Consider the following 18,889-nt stretch of genomic DNA (forward strand, 5'->3'; position numbering starts at 1 on the left):
TGGCTCTGGCCTGAAAAGAAACTATTTAGAATGCTAATTTTAATCCCAAGGAACTTGTTCTACTTTATATGTTTGAGATTCTGAATTTTCCACACCTATGAAATACTAATTATTAAGTTACAGAGGTATTTCCCAGTAAATTAATAGACTTACTCATTTTATATTTAATGAGGGAGTATTAAAACATGAGCTGTACCTTATTTATAATTGCAGAAAAAGTGATAAACATCTAAATGCCATCAATAAGAGACTAGTTAAATAAATAATGTAGATCCATACAATGGAATGCTATGAACCCATTAAAATAATTTGTTGACATAAAAAGAAAACTAATAAACATGGAAAGAGTCACAACAAATTGTTGAGTGGGGAAAAGCAGCAAATAATGGTATAGAGTAGGATATTTTGTTTGTTTCCATTTAGGTAAAATTGGATACATATGTATGTCTATGCACTCTATCTGTAAGGATTCAATCAATGTATTTCTTCAATTCCTACCGTGTAAGAGGCGCTTAATAAATACATTGTGATAGATGTCTGTGTCTAGGGGGAAATCCAGATAATACATATAAATTGTATCATACGTATTTGTGGGGGAACGTAATTGCTTTACTGAAAGTACTTTTTTCCTCATCTCTAGAATAATGAACTACAAAGCAGGTTGGACTATTTAATAGAAACCCAGCCCAAGACTGAAGTGGAAACCAGAGAGGTTGGAGTGGGCTGTGATCTTCCACCCAGGTATTTAAGAATTTCCTGGTTTTCCAACTCAAATTCCCCTTTGACTTAAGAAAATACTTTCCTGGGCTGTTATTCCCAGAATTTCATTCTTTCTCTCAAAAGTACTTCTGCAAAGAAAAGTCGTGGCTGCTGAGGGTCTGACTGGCTTCTGCAGAGTGGGGAGATTGTGCAGGGCACAAGGGGTGGAGAAGGAGAGACCTGGGGAAGCCACTTCAGAGAGAGATGGGCCCTATCAGCGAATGCATGCATCTGGTCCTTCATTTATTCATTCATTTGTTCATTCAACAAATATCTGTTGAGTACCTTCCCTGTGCCAGACAGTGATGATAGAGAGAGGAATGAGATTGGGTTCCTGCCCCAGAGTGCAGTCTGCAAGAGAAGTCAGACATGCAGGCAGACATTTTCAACGGTGTGCTTTAGTAACAGAGGAGGGAGGCTCTAAACCTTGAACAAAATCTGTCTGTTCCCCAGTACTGTAACAGAGCGTTGTCAAGCATTGGACCAGATTCAGAAATACATGATCCGCTTCAGTCATGAGCAGATAAACAGTAACTATAACCTGGTTTGTTCAGTTGCATTTCTGAGCTAGAGGACTGAGCCATGTATTATTAAGCCGCTCACAAGCCCAGAACCTGGGTCTCTCCATAGTCAGATCAGCGAGACCCAGTAACCAACCCACTGTCTCTAGGTGCTCAAAACTGTGCTTGGCCCAAAGAGGACAGAAAACAAGTTTATAACAAGGACACTGATGGTACATAGCTTGTGATTGAGGTAACCAAAGTCACAAAGTACCTCATACACTGTGCGTGGGAAGGTGTATTTTTATGTGACTAGGGGCATTTGTGTGTGTGTCATGTTAGACATTAGTAGGTCAGAAAAATGTAGGCTCCAGGCCTTGAATGGTTACATGGGTGGGAAACAGGGATGAGCTGATCGCCAGACTGGGCTGTAGAAGACCTGGTTCTCATCCTTGAGGTTAGTAGTCGCAGGATGTGTTCAGGCTGGTCTCTCTTTGCTGAGGCCTCTGTTTCCCAATCTGTTAAGTCAGTTGACTAGGTGACTTCTCAGCTCTAACCAGCTCTAACATTGAGGAATAATGTCTCATCTCCTTCCCTATTTTATTCATTACTGATGTCTTTTTTGTTCATTAAAAAGAGCCACTTGCCATTCTCAAAGTATTTACCAAAAGCAGGATTAAGCTTTTTTTTTTTTTGACATTATTCTCATTTATGTTGCTTGCTTTTTGGTAAAAACAAGGCTATTTTATCATTCTGATGTCATTAACAGAAAATGTTTATTTAAAAAAAGGAAAAAGAATGTGTAAATAGACTCCAGGTCTCATCAATGCAGGGGACAAAGTAATTGATAAAAATAGGACCCAAAAGAATGATTGATCATGTCCAGGCACAACTTTTAAAATATAAATAGTTTGGCTATTTTCCTCCTTTTTTATTCTTCAAGAACCAAGTGGTTTAGTTCCCTCTAATTGCCCACATAATAAATCTTATTTGGTTAAGACGGGTACAAAACTACGTCTGAAACCAATAAATTGTTTGTTTTCTAATTCCCACATTTTGGCTTAAAGCAAGGTTTTCAATTTGTACGCCGAGGGACAGCCTGAAGCAAACTTTTACGGCTAAGTTATGAAACCACAAAGTGGTTTTCATAATGGAAGTGCTGACAGACCCTTAACTTATGGCCACGCTGAACTTGGAAGCCACTTCAGTATCTAAAAGCAGCTTTTCCATAAATGTAACATTTGGTTTCCCCCAGGATCCATCTTAGCACTTTAACTACCTGGGTCAATCAGCAGAGGAAATGAAAACTACGTATCCACATTTCCGAAAAGGCAAAGTAATATTTCATTCGTTTCCTCACAAATATTTATGAAGTGCCTACTATGTGACAGACGCTGTGCACGTCTGGGTGGCGAGGAGCACAGCATCTTGAGAGGTGATTCAGGGCAGTGGTTTTCCACCTGTGCTTTTTGCAACTGCGTGCTCTGTGCTAGGGCTCCAGGAGGGGCCTCCAGGGCTGAGGAGGTGAGCAAGGAGCTGGCCTGTGGGGACCTTCCCCCCTCAAAAAAAAAACCAATCTGACAAACTCAGCTTTTAGTGTGTTTTATATGTTAGATTCCAAGTAAGATTTTGCTTGAATAAAAGAGCTCTGTGGTCAAAATCAAATTAGAACCCCCTGACCTAGTTTAATCTCCCTGTTTTATAGACACCAAAATTGAGGCCCAGAGAGATAAAGGGATTCACTAGAAGCCACACAGCCAGGATTTGAACCATACCTTTGGAGTCCTGGTATGGTACATCTGTAGTTTTAAAATACTCAGTAGAGAGCTGCTAAATTGTGTCACGTCTGTTCTAATACAATTCCTGGTCCTCACTTGGACTTCAGACTTGCATCTAATAAGAAGATTCCACGGTGTTTTCCAGAATATTTTAAAAACAGGCTCCAGAAAAGTAATGAATTAAACCTCAGTTATGCAGATGAGTTTTGTTCTTACTCCCCTGTTCTCCTGCAGAGAACTTGGCAGTGCAGTCCAGTTGGGAAGGCTCAGGCTGTGGGTTCCCTGCCCAGTCAGCTGCTGGGCAAGTTACTCAGTCTCTCTTAAACCTCTGTGATTTCATCCTTAAAATGGGAATGAAGATGACAATATCAAACCTTATAGGGTTGTGAAGAGGATTAAATGAAAACATGTATATAAAGCATTTAGCATGGTAACTGGACCAAAGTTAGGAACTTAATAGCTAGTATCCCTATTATCCAAATCAAAACTCTGATTTTACATGTAAGACACTGGATCAAGTATTTTTTAAAAGTTTTATTGGAGTATAGTTGATTTACAATGTGTTAATTTCAGGTATACAGCAAGGTGATTCAGTTATATATACATATATTCATTCTTTTTCAGATTCTCTTCTCAAACAGGTTATCACATAATATTGAGTAGAGTACCCGTGCTATACAGTAGGTCCTTGTTGGTTATCTGTCTTACATATAGTAGTGTGTGTATGTTCATCCCAAGATCCTGATTTATCCCTTCTGCCCACATTTCCCTTTTGGTAACCATAAGTTTTCAGTATCTGTAAGTCTGTTTCTGTTTTGTAAATAAGTTCATCTGTATCATTTTTTAAAATTAGATTCCACATGAGTGATATCATATATTTGTCTTTGTCTGACTTCACTTAGTATGAAAATCTCTAGGTCCATCCATGTTGCTGCAAATGGCATAGGTTCATTCTTTTTTATGGCTGAGTAATGTTCCATTGTATATATGCACCACACCTTCTTTATCCATTCGTCTGTTGATGGGCATTTAGGTTGCTTCCATGTCTTGGCTGTTGTAAATAGTGCTGCAATGAACACTGGGGTGCACGTATCTTTTTGAATTATGGTTTTCTCCAGATATATGCCCAGGAGTGGGATTGCTGGGTCATATGGTAGTCCTATTTTTAGTTTTGTAAGGAACGTCCATACTGTTTTCCATAGTGGTTGTACGAATTTACATTCCCACCAACACCGTGTAGGAGGATTTCCTTTCCTCCACACTCTCTTCAGCATTTATTGTTCATACACTTTGATGATGGCCATTCTGAGTGGTGTGAAATGTCACTGCAGTTTTGATTTGCATTTCTCTGACAATTAGTGATCACATGAGTGATCTTTTCATGTGCTTTTTGGCCATCTGTATGTCTTCTTTGGAGAAATGTCTATTTAGGTCTTCTCGTTTTTTGATTGGGTTGTTTTTTTTTGACATAGAGTTGCATGAGCCGTTTGTGTATTTTGGAGATTAATCCCTTGTCGGTTGCTTTGTTTGCAAATATTTTCTCCCATTCTGTGGGTTGTCTTTTCATTTTGTTCATGGTTTCCTTTGCTGTGCAGAAGCTTTTAAGTTTAATTTGGTCTCATTTATTTTTTTAAATTTTCATTACTCTAGGAGGTAGATCCAAAAAGATATTGCTGTGATTTATGATTTATGTCAAAGAGTGTTCTGCCTGTGTTTTCCTCTAAGAGTTTTATAGTGTCCAGCCTTACATTTAGGTCTTTGATCCATTTTGGGTTTATTTTTGTGTATGGTGTTAGAGAATGTTCTAATTTCATTCTTTTACATGCAGCTGTCCAGTTTTCCTAGCACCACTTACTGAAGAGAGTGTCTTTTTCTCCTTAGTTGACCATAGGTGTGTGGGTTTATTTCCAGGCTTTCTATCCTGTTCCAGACACTGTATCAAATATAAGTAAATTTGAGTGTGCTATGACATTAACTTATTTATTTTGGTGGCTGTTAAGTGATTTCATTAAATGGATTGATAGCTTAATCAAGTGGATAGTACTTCAGTATGTATCAAGCTCTTTAATTAAACTGTTAGTGGTTTGGAACCCTCTGGACACTCTGGAAGCCCCAGTGATTGACGAGGTCTCTGTCAGCTGTGACATCAGAGGCATCCCAGTGTGTTCCAGGCACTGGGCACAAAGCCCAGTACGGCTGTAAAGCAGTATGGCACCTACGACCCATTTCTCCATATACCTGCAAGTCTTACATGCTATGCTACTGCTAATAGCATTTGACTTACAATTAGAGCTGCTCTATTTTTATGTGCTCCTGAAAAAATCTGAAATCAGCCTTTTCTTATAGAGCCATTAAGCCCCTTGTATTACTCTGTCCCCTTCCCTAACCACTTTCCCTGTCCCTGCCAGCACTGTGCACTCCTGTGGACAAGAACCCTAGGCTCCCGTCCCCTACTCTAGCTTATGCTCAATAAACATTCACTGGCAGAATGAATGACAGGTCCACACCAAGTGAGAAAGGACGTTAAAGAGGCAATTCTTGCTTACGTTTTGCTTCTTAGTGTTTATTCTCTCTCTCCTCACTAGAAGGTAAGCTCCATGAGGGCAGGGATTTACATCCATGTCACTAACTGCAGTCTTCCTGGGACTGACTTAAGAGCAGGGCCTCACACCAGGCAGGCCCTCAATCAATATTTGTTGAATGGAGCCATCTCTCTGTAGCATTTGATGGTTCTGCCTAAGCAGAAGAATATCTGCTTCCTGTGGGACTCTCCTCTCCTGGTTCCTTCCCTACTTCCCTGGCCTGTCCTCCATCTTCTTGGGTGCTCCTAAGAGTTCTATCTTGGCGACACTCGTTCCTGCAAAGATGGCATCCAGTCTCATGGAGTTACCTCGTTCTTCCCTGTGGCTGTGCTGTCAGGTCGTTCAGACCTCTCTCTTGCATACAAGTCCCCATTCCTGGCCGCCTGCTGGGCCCAACTTGATCTTCATACCCACCCTATCCATAGCTGAATACATCGTTTTATCCCATCCAAGTCAGATCGTCTAGTTGTGGTTAAGAGCGGTGGCTTGGAAATCAGACCTGGGTCTGGGTCCTGGATCTGCCTCTTGCTATATCTATAGCTTTGGACAAATCTCTAACCCCTTTGAATTTATTTCCTTACCAAGGATGGGAAGATAGATTTTGGCAGTAACTCCTCCTTAAACCTGCTGAGATGATGAGGATACAGGCATAAACTGCCCAGTGTAGTGGCCACGTTTGCATATTTCTGTTGATGCCGCCACCACTGCTCCTGTTGCCTAAGCTCAGTATTCTGCAGTCGCCTTTGAGCCGTGAATTGCTTTGTCCTGGAATCACTCACTCGTACAGGGCTGGCTTTTTCCTTCGTGACTTGCTTCACACCTCTCCACTCCCTCTGCACCAGCCTCCTGGAGACCAGTGTTCTAAGCTACTCAGTCCCATCCCTGCCTCCAGTTTCTTCTCAAATTCTCCCCCTCCTTCAGCTCATCTTTGTGTTGCATAGATTTCTGGAAAGCAAGGAGAGAGGGAAGAGGTGCGAAGGCACTCAACCATGATTTCAGGGCCTTTTAAACACCTACTTAAAAGAGAAACTTGAGTTTGATTTGAAAAGTTCAATATATATTAATCAAAGCCATTGAGAGCAATTTTAGGTCAGCTAGCCTTCATTTAAAGAGAAAAGTGGAAAACAAAATATTGAACACCAAAAAAAAAACACTTCTTTCTCTCGCCCCTTAGTGAAACTCAGTTTCCAGCGAACTCATAAATTATGTCTTAATAGGTACAATTTAATGAAAAATATTCCTTGTTGTCTTAAGTGCCCAGTGCATAGTAAGTGCTTTAAAATGCCTACGTTTTCATATTTCTGTTGTAAAACCCAAAACACAAAGTAGCTTTCTGTCAAAGCTTTATTTGCTGCCTCTGCTATTGCTTCCCCCAAGGGAACTGCCCCTTTATGGATTAATAGAAGGTTAACAATAGCCTTAATGTGGCTAGAAAATGGCTGAAAAGAAAAGAAAATGGCTGAATTTTCATTCTGGGGTTGAAATTATTTGTGTTCTTAAAAACCCGTTGTTTCCTAGTACTCAACTAAATAAAATACCTCACTTCTTTTTGAAAGGGAGGATATGAGAGCCTGTTTTTGAAACCAGAGGTTTCATCTTTATCAATATTTCTGAATTTTATGGGCTTTTAGGATAGTGTCACCAGAGACTATTTCTGTTCTGTGGCATTTGCACAGGAGTTGGCACAAATTGCCATCTGGCTCCTGCCCCTGGCACTCCACTAAACTACCTGGTCAGGCCACTGAAGAGCCCTGAATTGCCAAATCTTGCAGATTCCTCTCTGTGCCAGGTGAAGGTGACACTGACTCCTTGAAATCCGTCGTCCTCTGGTTCCCTATTTCATCCATCTGTGTAGTGATAGTTCTGTGCCTGGCCTGAGTGAGCTGCTGAGGTCATGAAGATAAGCAAGATATGGTTTTCACGCTTCATGAAATTATAACTAGCAGAGAATGTATATAGACCAGTGGGTGCAATGAGATGCTTCCAGTAGTGTGTCACAAGCCTCTGTGACAGTCATTTTCAAGGGGAGGAAAGCATGGAAGAAATATTGAATCTCTTGGGGAGAGACATATGAAGTTTAACATTCCCCCCAAGCTTCTAATACACCCTATTAAGAAGTTGTCTCCCAACCATAGTTGAAAATCACTTCAGGGTAATGGGAGGTATTACTGATGGGAAAGTTTAGCAAAAGTGAACTTGTGTAAGCATAAAATTGAGAAGTGCTGCTCAAGGAAACAGAGCACACAGAGAAAGGAATGATGGTTTCTATCACTGCTGCAGGGAATTGGGGAGATGGTCACAGAGGAGGTGATGTTTGGTTTGAATCTTGGAATATAGGCAGGAATTCATCAGATCAACTTGATGAGGGAAGCATTCAAGGCAGAGGGGACAGCTGAGGATGGCAGAGCTGTGAAGCAGTGTGTAAATGAGAGCTGTGTTTCTTAGCAAGGCCAGGCAGGAGATATAACAGTAGAAGGTGGAGGCCTTTACACCCTGCAGAGGAGTTTAGACTCCATCCAGGAAGCAAGGGGGAGACTTTTAAGAACAGTAATATGGACTTCCCTGGTGGCACAGTGGTTAAGAATCTGCCTGCCAATGCAGGGGACACGGGTTCGAGCCCTGGTCCGGGAAGATCCCACATGCCACGGAGCAGCTAAACCTGTGCGCCACAACTACTGAAGCCCACGTGCCTAGAGCCCATGCTCCACAAGAGAAGCCACCGCAATGAGAAGCCCACGCACCGCAACGAAGAGTAGCCCCTGCTCACCACAGCTAGAGAAGGCCTGCGTGTAGCAACGAAGACCAACGCAGCCAAAAATAATAAATAAATTTGTTAAAAGAGAACAGTAATATGCTCCGATTGTCCTTTTAGGAAAACATCTGTGACTGCAAAATGGATATGGGCTAAACCTGCAAGTAATGTAAATCATTTCTGCCCATTATAGTCATGTGGCCTACCAAACTGTAAGGGAGGCTAGGAAAGGTAGTTATGTGTCTAGGCAGAAAAAGAAATGGGATATTTTCTGCATCTTAGTCACCAAATCCCATTAATTCTGCCTCCCAAATATCATCTTAACCTTTCCGTGCTTCTTCACCTACAGTGCTACTTTCAGAGTTTGAGTTCCCATGGTCTCTCTCACCTCCTAAATAGCAAAACTCTCCTAATTAACCTCCTGCCTCCAGACTAACGCCTCTGCAATCAACCAACCCTCAGCGGTGCCAAGGGATCTTGCTAGAATAAAAATAGGAGCATATCCTGCCCCTCCTTAAAAACCTTTAGTGGCTCGCTGTCCCCTTCTGAACCCCTTAGCAGGGCACACAGGGCCCTGCTTCCCCACCCCGACCTCATCTTCTGCCACTTCATCATGAACTCTTTGCTCCAGTCCTGCCAAGCGTATCTCCTTTCCACACCATGGCCTCTGTGTTCACCCTTCTTTGCCTTTGCCCGTACTGTCCATCTGCCTGGAATTCCCATCTCCTCCTCACCCACCTGAGGAATGCCTAGGCATCCTTCAGGAGTCACCTTCCCTGGACCAATTTCCTCCCAGTGAAGCTAACTTGTTCTGCGATCACTTTGCCCATAATATGTTCACTCTTGTATTGCTCAGGGTCCTGGCAGAAAGGGAAACAGAAGAGACTTAAATGAAGGGACTGTGTAAAAATTTGAGGGCTGCTTTTAGGGAAATAAAAAATGGACACTGGCTCACTCTGGAGCTATTTCCAGCCTGGGCCTGAAGAGGTGGGGAGAGAAAGCTGGTAGAAGAGATGAAGGGGTGAGCTGGAGCATGGCCTTTGCTAGAGGAATGTAGCCAACTACCAAGCTGCAGACTGATCAGAGGGAACAGATGTCCTGGCCTCCCTGGCCTCCATTCTCTCATCCCTTGATCTCCCAATTGGTCCAAACCAACCAGAAGGTAAAGGCTGAGGGAGCCCACTGATGCTGACCTTCAGGTAAGCTTCCCAGGGCATAGGGTGGGGTGGAGAAAGGGGGATGGATCTGAACAGGCAAATGCAGAGTATCCAGTGTAGCTTTTTATGCCTTTATGTATTACCTAGCACATTGCAACTATTTAAATACATATCTTTCCTGCCTAATTGTGAGTTCCTTGAATGCATTTTTTTTTTTATTTTTCTGAATCATGGATACCTAGTATAACCTTTAAACGTTGCTAAAAATAATGGCTGGCTCCAGGTAGGGGGATCAAGATGGTGGAGGAAACTCACCTTCTCCCACAAAAACACTATAAATACATCTACAAGTGGAACGAGTCACAAACATCTACTAAATAATGAAAGAAGACCTCAGACTTCTGAAAGGGCAAGAAAACCTCCACATAACCAGGTAGGACAAAAGGAAAAAGGAAAAGAAAGCATTGGGATGGGGCCTGCATCCAGGAAGGCAGCTGTGAAGAAGGAAAGGTTCCCACACCTGTTCCTCACAGCAGGGGGACCAGCCTGGATGGGGGGGGAGCTTCAGAGCCTAGGAGGAGAGCACAGTAACCAGTTTGTGGGAGGCAAAAGAGAGAGTAACCTGCACAGAAGGTTGGCACTGCCACCCTGTGCTCCCCAGCCTGAGACACTTGTCAGTCAGTGTGGGCAGGGGCTGGGTGCTATAGCTCAGGCTCTAGAGGTCAGACCCAGGGAGAGGACCAGGGTTGGCTGTGTAGAAACAGCCTGAAGAGGCTGGACTGTGGCAACTGAGGGTGTATTCGGAAGAAGCCTGGGCCTGCCAGAGGCAAAGTGCCATTATTGGGGGACACATGGGGAGAGGGTGGGACCACCATAAGAGCTTCTTTCCCTGTCAGCACTCCCAGGCAACAGGACACTACCTACAGGAGCTCCAGGGGCAGGCCATAATGATCAAGGGACCAATCCAAGAGGAAGACATAATTGTAAATATATATGTACCCAACACAGGAGCACCTCAATATATAAGGCAAGAATCTCAATATAGAAGGGAAATACAGCCATAAAAGGAGAAATCAACAGTACCACACTAATAGTAGGGGACTTTAACACCCAACGTTCATCAGTGGACAGATCATCCAGACAGAAAATCAATAAGGAAACACAAGCTTTAAATGACACAACAGACTAGATAGACTTAATTGATATTTATAGGACATCCATCCAAAAGCAGCAGAATATACTTTCTTAAGTGCAGATGGAACATTCTCTGGGACTGATCACATGCTGGGCCACAAAGCGAGCCTCAGTAAATTTAAGAAAACTGAAATCATATCAAGCATCTTTTCTGACCACAACGCTATGAGATTAGAAGTGAATACAGGGAAAAAAAGGTAAAAAACACAAACACATGGAGGCTAAACAATATGTTACTAAACAACCAATGGATCACTGAAGAAATAAAAAATACCTACAGACAAATTACAATGAAAACACGACTATCCAAAACCTATGGGATGCAGCAAAAGGAGTTCTAAGAGGGAAGTTTATAGAAACACAATCTTCTTAACTTAGGAAATAAGAAAAATCTCAAACAACCTAACCTTTCACCTAAAGCAACTACAGAAAGAAGAAAACCCAAAGTTAGTAGAAGGAAAGAAATCATAAAGATCAGAGCAGAAATAAATAGAGATGAAGAAAACAATAGAAAAGATCAATGAAACTAAAAGCTGGTTCTTTGAAAAGATAAAATTGATAAACCTTTAGCCAGAGTCATCAAGTAAAAAAGTAGAAATGAAAAAGAAGACACCATGGAAAGGATACAAAGGATCATAAGAGACTACTACAGATAGCTATATGCCAATAAAATGGACACCCTAGAAAAAATGGACAAGTTCTTAGAAACATACAACATTCCAAAACTGAACCAAGAAGAAACAGAAAACACAGACCAGTCACAAGTACTGAAATTATGGCTTCACAGGTGAATTCTATCAAATATTTAGAGAAGAGCTAACACCTACCCTTCTGAAACTGTTCCAAAAAACTGTAGAGGAAGGAACACTGCCAAGCTCATCATTCTATGAGGCCACCATCACCCTGAAACCAAAACCAGACAAAAAAAGAAAATTATAGGCCAATTATCACTGATGAACATAAATGCAAAAATCAACAAAAATACTAGTAAGCCGAATCCAACAACACATTAAAAGGATCATACACCATGATCAAGTGGGGTTTATCCCAGTGATGCAAGGATTCCTCAATATCCAGAAATCAATCAGTGTGATACACATGAACAAAATGAAGAATAAAAACCATATGATCATTTCAATAGAGGCAGAAAAAGCTTTTGACAAAATTCAACACCCATTTACGATAAAAACTTTCCAGAAACTGGGCATAGAGGGAACCTACCTCAACATAATAAAGGCCATATATTGACAAACCCAGGGCTAACATCATTCTCAGTGGTGCAAAGTTCCCTCTGAGATCAGGAACAAAGCAAGGATGTCCACTCTTGCCACTTTTATTCAGTATGGTTTTGGAAGTCCTAGCCATGGCAGTCAGAGAAGAAAAAGAAATAAAAGGAATCCAAATTGGAAAAGAGGTAAAACTGTCACTGTCTGCAGATGACATGATACTATATATAGAAAATTGTAAAGATGCCACCAGAAAAATACTAGAGATCATCAATGAATTTGGTAAAGTTGCAGGATACAAAATTAATACACAGAAATCTCTTGCATTCCTATACACTAACAACAAAAGATCGGAAAGAGAAATTAACACATTATTGACCAGGGGATTTTGTTTGTTTGTTTGTTTGTTTTTTTTGCAGTACGTGGGCCTCTCACTGTTGTGGCCTCTCCCGTTGCAGAGCACAGGCTCCGGATGCGCAGGCTCAGCGGCCATGGCTCATGGGCCTAGTCGCTCTGCAGCATGTGGGATCTTCCCAGACCGGGGCACGAACCCGTGTCCCCTGCATCGGCAGGCGGACTCTCAACCACTATGCCACCAGGGAAGCCCGGATTTTTGTAGAAACTAACACCTGTGGCCATAATATGCCTCCAGTCAAAAATGTGTTAAGGAAACAATCTCATTTACCATAGTATCAAAAAAGAAAAAAAAAAATGAAATAAACCTGCCTGAGGAGACCAAAGACCTGTACTCTTAAAACTGTAAGATGCTGATGAAAGAAATAGAAGATGACACAAACACATAGAAAGAGATACCATGTTCTTGGATTGGAAGAATCGATATTATCAAAATGACTATACTACCCAAGGCAACCTGCAGATTCAATGCAATCCCTATCAAATTTCCAATGGCATTTTCCACAGAGTTAGATCAAAATATTTTAAAATTTGTATGGAAATACAAAAGACTCCAAATAGCCAAAGCAATCCTGAGAAAGAAAAATGGAGCTGGAGGAATCAGGCTCCTTGACTTCGGACTATACTACAAAGCTACAGTAATCAAAACAGTATGGTACTGGTGCAAAACCAGAAATATAGATCAATGGAACAGGACAGAAAGCCCAGAAATAAACCCATGCACATACGGCCAACCTATGACAAAGGAGGCAAGAATATACAATGGATTCAATAAGTGGTGCTGGGAGAACTGGACAGCTACATGTGAAGGAATGAAATTAGATCATTCTTTAACACCATACACAAAGATAAACTCAAAATGGATCAAAGACCTAAATGTAAGGCCGGACACTATAAAACTCTTAGAGGAAAACATAGGCAACACTCTTTGAACATAAATCACAGCAATAACTTTTTGGATCCACCTCCTAGGGAACATATATCTCAATATAATAAAAGCCATTTATGACAAACCCACAGCCAATATAATACTCAACAGTGAAAAGCTAAAAGCCTTCCTACTAAATTCAGGAAGAAGACAAGGATGCCCACTCTCACCACTTCTATTCAACATAGTATTGGAAGTCCTAGCCACAGCAATCAGACAAGAAAAAAAAAAAAAAGCCAAATTGGAAGAGGTGAAATTGTCACTGTTTGCAGATGACATGATACTATATATATAAAACCCTAAGGACTCTACACAAAAATCACTAGATCTAATAAATGAATTAAGTAAAGTAGCAAAATACAAGATTAACATCCAAAAATCAGTTGCATTTCTTTACACTAACAATGAAATATCAGAAAGGGAATGTAAAAAAAAAATACCACCAAAAAAAATACTTCAGAGTAAACCTGACCAAGGAGGTGAAAGACTTACATGCTATCAACTACAAAACATTAATAAATTAAAAAGGATCCAAAGAAATGGAAAGATACCCCATACTCTTGGATTGGAAGAATTAATATTGTTAAAATGGCAATACTACCCAAAGCAATCTACAGATTTAATGCGATCCCTATCAAAATACCCATGACATTTTTCACAGAACTAGAACAATCAAAACTTTATATGGAACCATAAAAGACCCAGAATTGCCAAAGCAATCCTGAGGGAAAAAACAAAAGGAGGCATACCTCTCCCAGAGTTCAAACAATACTACAGAGCCACAGTAATCAAAACAGTGTGGTATTGGTACAAAAACAGACATACGGATCAATGGACCAGAATAGAGAGCCCAGAAATAAACCTAGACACCTACAGGCAGTTAATCTTCAACCAAGGAGATAAGAATATAAAATAGTAATAAGTCTCTTTAACATGTGGTGCTGGGAAAGTTGGACAGCTGCATGTAAGTCCGTGAAGTTAGAACACACCCTCACACCATGCAAAGAAATAAACTCAAAATGGCTTAAAGACTTAAACATAAAACATGACACCATAAAACTTCTAGAACTTGACACCATAACACTCCTAAAACTTCTAGAATTTATTCTCTGACATAAATCATACCAATGTTTTCCTAGGTCAGTCTCCCAAGGCAATAGAAATAAAAATAAACAAACGGGACCATATCAAACTTAGAAGCTTTTGCACAGAAAAGGAACCCATATAAAAATGAAAAGACAACCTACAGAATGGGAGAAAATATTTGCAAATGATGCAATAGACAAGGGCTTAGTCTCCAAAATATACAAACTGCTTATACAACTCAACAACGAAAACACAAACAACCCAATCGAAAAATGGGCCAAAGACCTTAATAGACATTTCTCCAAAGAAGACATACGGATGGCCAGTAGACACATGAAAAGATGCTCAACATCACTAATTATTAGAGAAATGCAAATCAAAACTACAATGAGGTACCAACTCACAGCAGTCAGAATGGCAATCATTAAAAAGTCTACAAATAAATGCTGGAGAGGATGTGGAGAAAAGGGAACCCTCCTACACTGCTGGTGGGAACGTAAGTTGGTACAGCCACTATGGAAAACAGTACGGAGATTCCTCAGAAAACTAAAAATAGAATTACCGTGTGATCTAGCAGTCCCACTCCTGGGAATGTACCCAAACAAAACTATAATTCAGAAAGATACATGCGCCCCTATGTTCACAGCAGCACTGTTCACAACAGCTAAAACATGGAAACAACCTAATGTCCACCAACAGATGAATGGATAAAGAAGATGTGGTACATATATACAATGGAGTACTACTCAGCCATAAAAAAGAATGAAATAATGCCATTTGCAGCAACACGGATGCAACTAGAGATTATCATACTAAGTAAGTCAGAAAGGGAAAAACAAATACCATATAATATCACTGATATGTGGAATCTAAAATATGGCACAAATGAACCTATCTACAAAACGGAAACAGGCTCACAGACATAGAGAACAGACTTGTGGTTGCCAAGGGGGAGGGCATTGGGGGAGGGAAGGACTGGGAGTTTGGGATTAACAGATGTAAACTATTATAGATAGGATGGATAAACAAGGTCCTAATGTATATAACACAGGGAACTATATCCAATCTCCTATGATAAACCATAATGGAAGAGAATATAAAAAAAGAATGCCTGTATGTGTATAACTGAGTCACTTTTGCTGAACAGCAGAGATTGGCATCATATTGTAAATCAACTATACTTCAATAAAAAAATAAAAAAGAAAATAAAAATAAACAAATGAGACCGAATTAAACTTAAAAGCTTCTGCACAGCAAAGGAAACCATAAATGAAACAAAAAGACAACCCACAAAATGGGAGAAAATATTTGCAAACAAAGTGGCTGACAGGGATTAATTTCCAAAATATACAAACAGCTCATGCAGCTCTATGTGAAAAAACAACAACAACAAAAACCAAACAACCCAATCCAAAAATGGGCAGAAGACCTAAATAGACATTTCTCCAAAGGAGACATACAGATGGCCAAAAAGCACATGAAAAGATGCTCAACATCACTAATTATCAGAGATATGCAAATCAAAACTACAGTAAGGTATCACCTACCACCAGTCAGAATGGCCATCATCAAAAAGTCTACAAACAGTTAAGTGCTGGAGAGGGTGTGGAGAAAAGGGAACCCTCCTACACTGTTGGTGGGAATGTAAATTGGTACAACCACTATGGAGAACAGTATGGAGGTTCCTTAAAAAACTAAAAATAGAACTACCATATGATCCAGCAATCCCACTCCTTGGCATAAATCTGGAGAAAGCCACAATTAGAAAATATTCATGCACCCCAATGTTCATTACAGCACTATTTACAACAGCCTAGACGTGGAAGCAACCTAAATGTCCATTGACAGAGGAATGGATAAAGAAGATGTGGTACATATATACAATGGAATATTACTCAGCCATGAAAAAGAACAAAATAATGCCATTTGCAGCAACATGGATGAACCTAGAGATTATCACACTAAGTGAAGTAAGTCAGACTGAGAAAGACAATATCATATGGTATGACTCATGTGGAATCTAGTTTTTGAAAATGATACAGATGAACTTATTTACAAAACAGAAACAGACTTACAGGTATTGAAAACTTATGGTTATCAAAGAAGAAATGTGGGCAGGAGGGATAAATCAGGAGCTTGGGATTAACATACATACACTACTATATATAAGATAAATAACCATCAAGGACCTACTGTATAGCCCAGAGAACTGTACTCAATATTCTGTGATAACCTATATGAGAAAAGAATCTGAAAAAGAATGAATATATGTATAACTGAATCACTCTGCTGTACACCTGAAACTAACACAACATTGCAAATCAACTACGCTCCAATAAAACTTTTTAAAGAAATTGCTAAAAATAATGGTCCCTCATTTTTCTTTTTTAAATGAGTTTTACTGAGATGTAATCCACATAGCATAGAATTCATCCTTTTAAAATGTGCAATTCAATAGTTTTTAGTATATTTACAAAGTTGTGCAACCAGCATCACTTACCTAATTTTAGAAAATTTCCCTCACCCCAGAAAGAAACCCTGTACCCCTTAGCAGTCAAACTCCATCCCCTCCTTCTCCTAGGCCCTGGCAACCACTAATGTACTTTTTTTTTTATTGGAGTATAATTGCTTTACAATGGTGTGTTAGTTTCTGCTTTATAACAAAGTGCATCAGCTATACATATACATATATCCCCATATCGCCTCCCTCTTGCGTCTCCCTCCCACCCTCCTTATCCCACCCCTCTAGGTGGTCACAAAGCACCGAGCTGATCTCCCTGTGCTATGCAGCTGCTTCCCACTAGCTATCTATTTTACATTTGGTAGTGTATATATGTCCACGCCACTCTCTAACTTCGTCCCAGCTTACCTTTCCCCCTCCCTGTGTCCTCAAGTCCATTCTCTACATCTGCGTTTTTATTCCTGTCCTGCCTCTAGGTTCTTCAGCATCTTTTTTTTTTTTTTGATTCTATATATATATGTTAGCATATGGTATTTGTTTTTCTGACTTACTTCACTCTGTATGACAGACTCTGGGTCTATCCACCTCACTACAAATAACTCAATTTTGTTTCTTTTTATGGCTGAGTAATAGTCCATTGTATATATGTGCCACATCTTCTTTATCCATTCATCTGTCAGTGGACACTTAGGTTGCTTCCATGTCCTGGCTATTGTAAATAGAGCTGCAGTGAACATTGTGGTACATGACTCTTTTTGAATTATGGTTTTCTCTCCCTCCCTCATAATATTTAAATGAAATATTCAACTACATTACTGCAGTCTATTTTTAAGTGTTGAAAAGGATTTCCTAGAGTTATCTTACCACGTGAAGCATACGGTAAGTTTTGTTTCATATTCCTGACTGCATTTTCTCATTTCTCAGCCAAACAGGCAGGACTCGTGAGATCGCAGTGGCTTCCAGGAATTATACCCCATACACACGAGTCCTGGAGTTAACCATGAAGAAAACTCTGACTTAAGCACTTGGAGACGTGCACTTTTCACTGATGGACAAAGGCCCTGGAACCCTGCGGCCTGAAATCTGGAAAGGGTGACTGTTGCTTCGTCCTATACACTGTTTAAGGTGCAGTGGAAACTGCTGAGGTTCTGATCCACTTCTTAAACATGAAGGAAAGTGGAGGGGGAGGGGGAAGGCAGGAGAGAGAGGTTTCAAGGTCATATTTCAAACACCCAACCAGTGTATGTACCCTGCTGTACTGGGCCGTCATTAGCTTTCCATGCGGACACTGAGTCCTGTCAGGAGAAATCCCTCACTATTTTCTGTTTTACTAGAATTCGGCTGGGAGGAAATAAGGCATTATCTTGAAATTTCATGTTACTTATTGCCAGGATCATTTGTTACAGCATGAAGGTTTTATTTACCCGTAGAAGTATTAGAGGCGGTGTTTCTCTGCTACAGGGAAGCCTGTCCACAGGAGTGCAGGCACATGGGGAAATGTGACCCTGGGAAGGAAGGGGCAGGTGTCGAGGACCTGTGCAGGGGTGTGGGAGCCTCGGCTGCAGCCGGTCCTCGTGTGGGCAAACACGCTTCATTCTGACGTGCTAACCCCTTGGTTTACTTTGTGCCTTATGCCTTTAAGGGGCCAGCTGAAATCACTGTATTTATTCAACCTGTGATTTATTTTTTCTTTCTTTCTCACTTTAACTGAAAGAGAATTTTATATGTTGTGGAAATTTAATCACTTAATGGTTTTGATATCAGTTGGTGTTTTTGTTAAAGGAATGAGTGATTTGTTCAAGCATGCTCTACTTTGATATTATAACCTATGTCACATGTTTAATAAATGCCATATATTTTGTTCTACTGATGCTATCATTGTGTCATCCATGACTGTGTAGAAGGGGTAGAGAACAGAATCGGGTTTTGGACTGTCCAGGTCAGGGCACCATAATCTTTCAATCAGTACAGTCCTTAGAATCATTTATAAACCGTAAGAGAAGGGGTGTGTGTGTGTGTGTGTGTGTGTGTGTGTGTGTGTGTGTGTGTGTG

At 40.5% G+C, this 18,889-nt stretch overlaps 1 protein-coding gene across 15 annotated transcripts in view; it reads left to right on the top strand.

Annotated features, from left to right (window-relative positions):
• LOC114904818 (myocardial zonula adherens protein) overlaps nucleotides 1-18,773 on the top strand; it is a 136,925-nt gene extending 118,152 nt beyond the window's left edge. For 13 of the 15 annotated variants that reach the window (XM_029239142.1, XM_029239152.1, XM_029239153.1 and 10 more), the window contains 2 exons: nucleotides 641-741; nucleotides 17,762-18,703. In XM_029239142.1, the coding sequence (XP_029094975.1) occupies nucleotides 641-741; nucleotides 17,762-17,858 (198 nt within the window). In that variant the 3' untranslated portion in view covers nucleotides 17,859-18,703. Of the gene's footprint in view, nucleotides 1-640; nucleotides 742-17,761 lie in introns of those variants that run through there. The other 2 variants (XM_029239151.1, XR_003796037.1) reach the window with 2 other exon arrangements.
• Nucleotides 18,774-18,889: the final 116 nt, after the last annotated feature.

Source organism: Monodon monoceros, unplaced genomic scaffold (genome assembly GCF_005190385.1).
Source record: "Monodon monoceros isolate NGI ecotype Baffin Bay Population unplaced genomic scaffold, NGI_Narwhal_1 Super_Scaffold_21, whole genome shotgun sequence".
Taxonomy (NCBI): Eukaryota; Metazoa; Chordata; class Mammalia; order Artiodactyla; family Monodontidae; genus Monodon; species Monodon monoceros.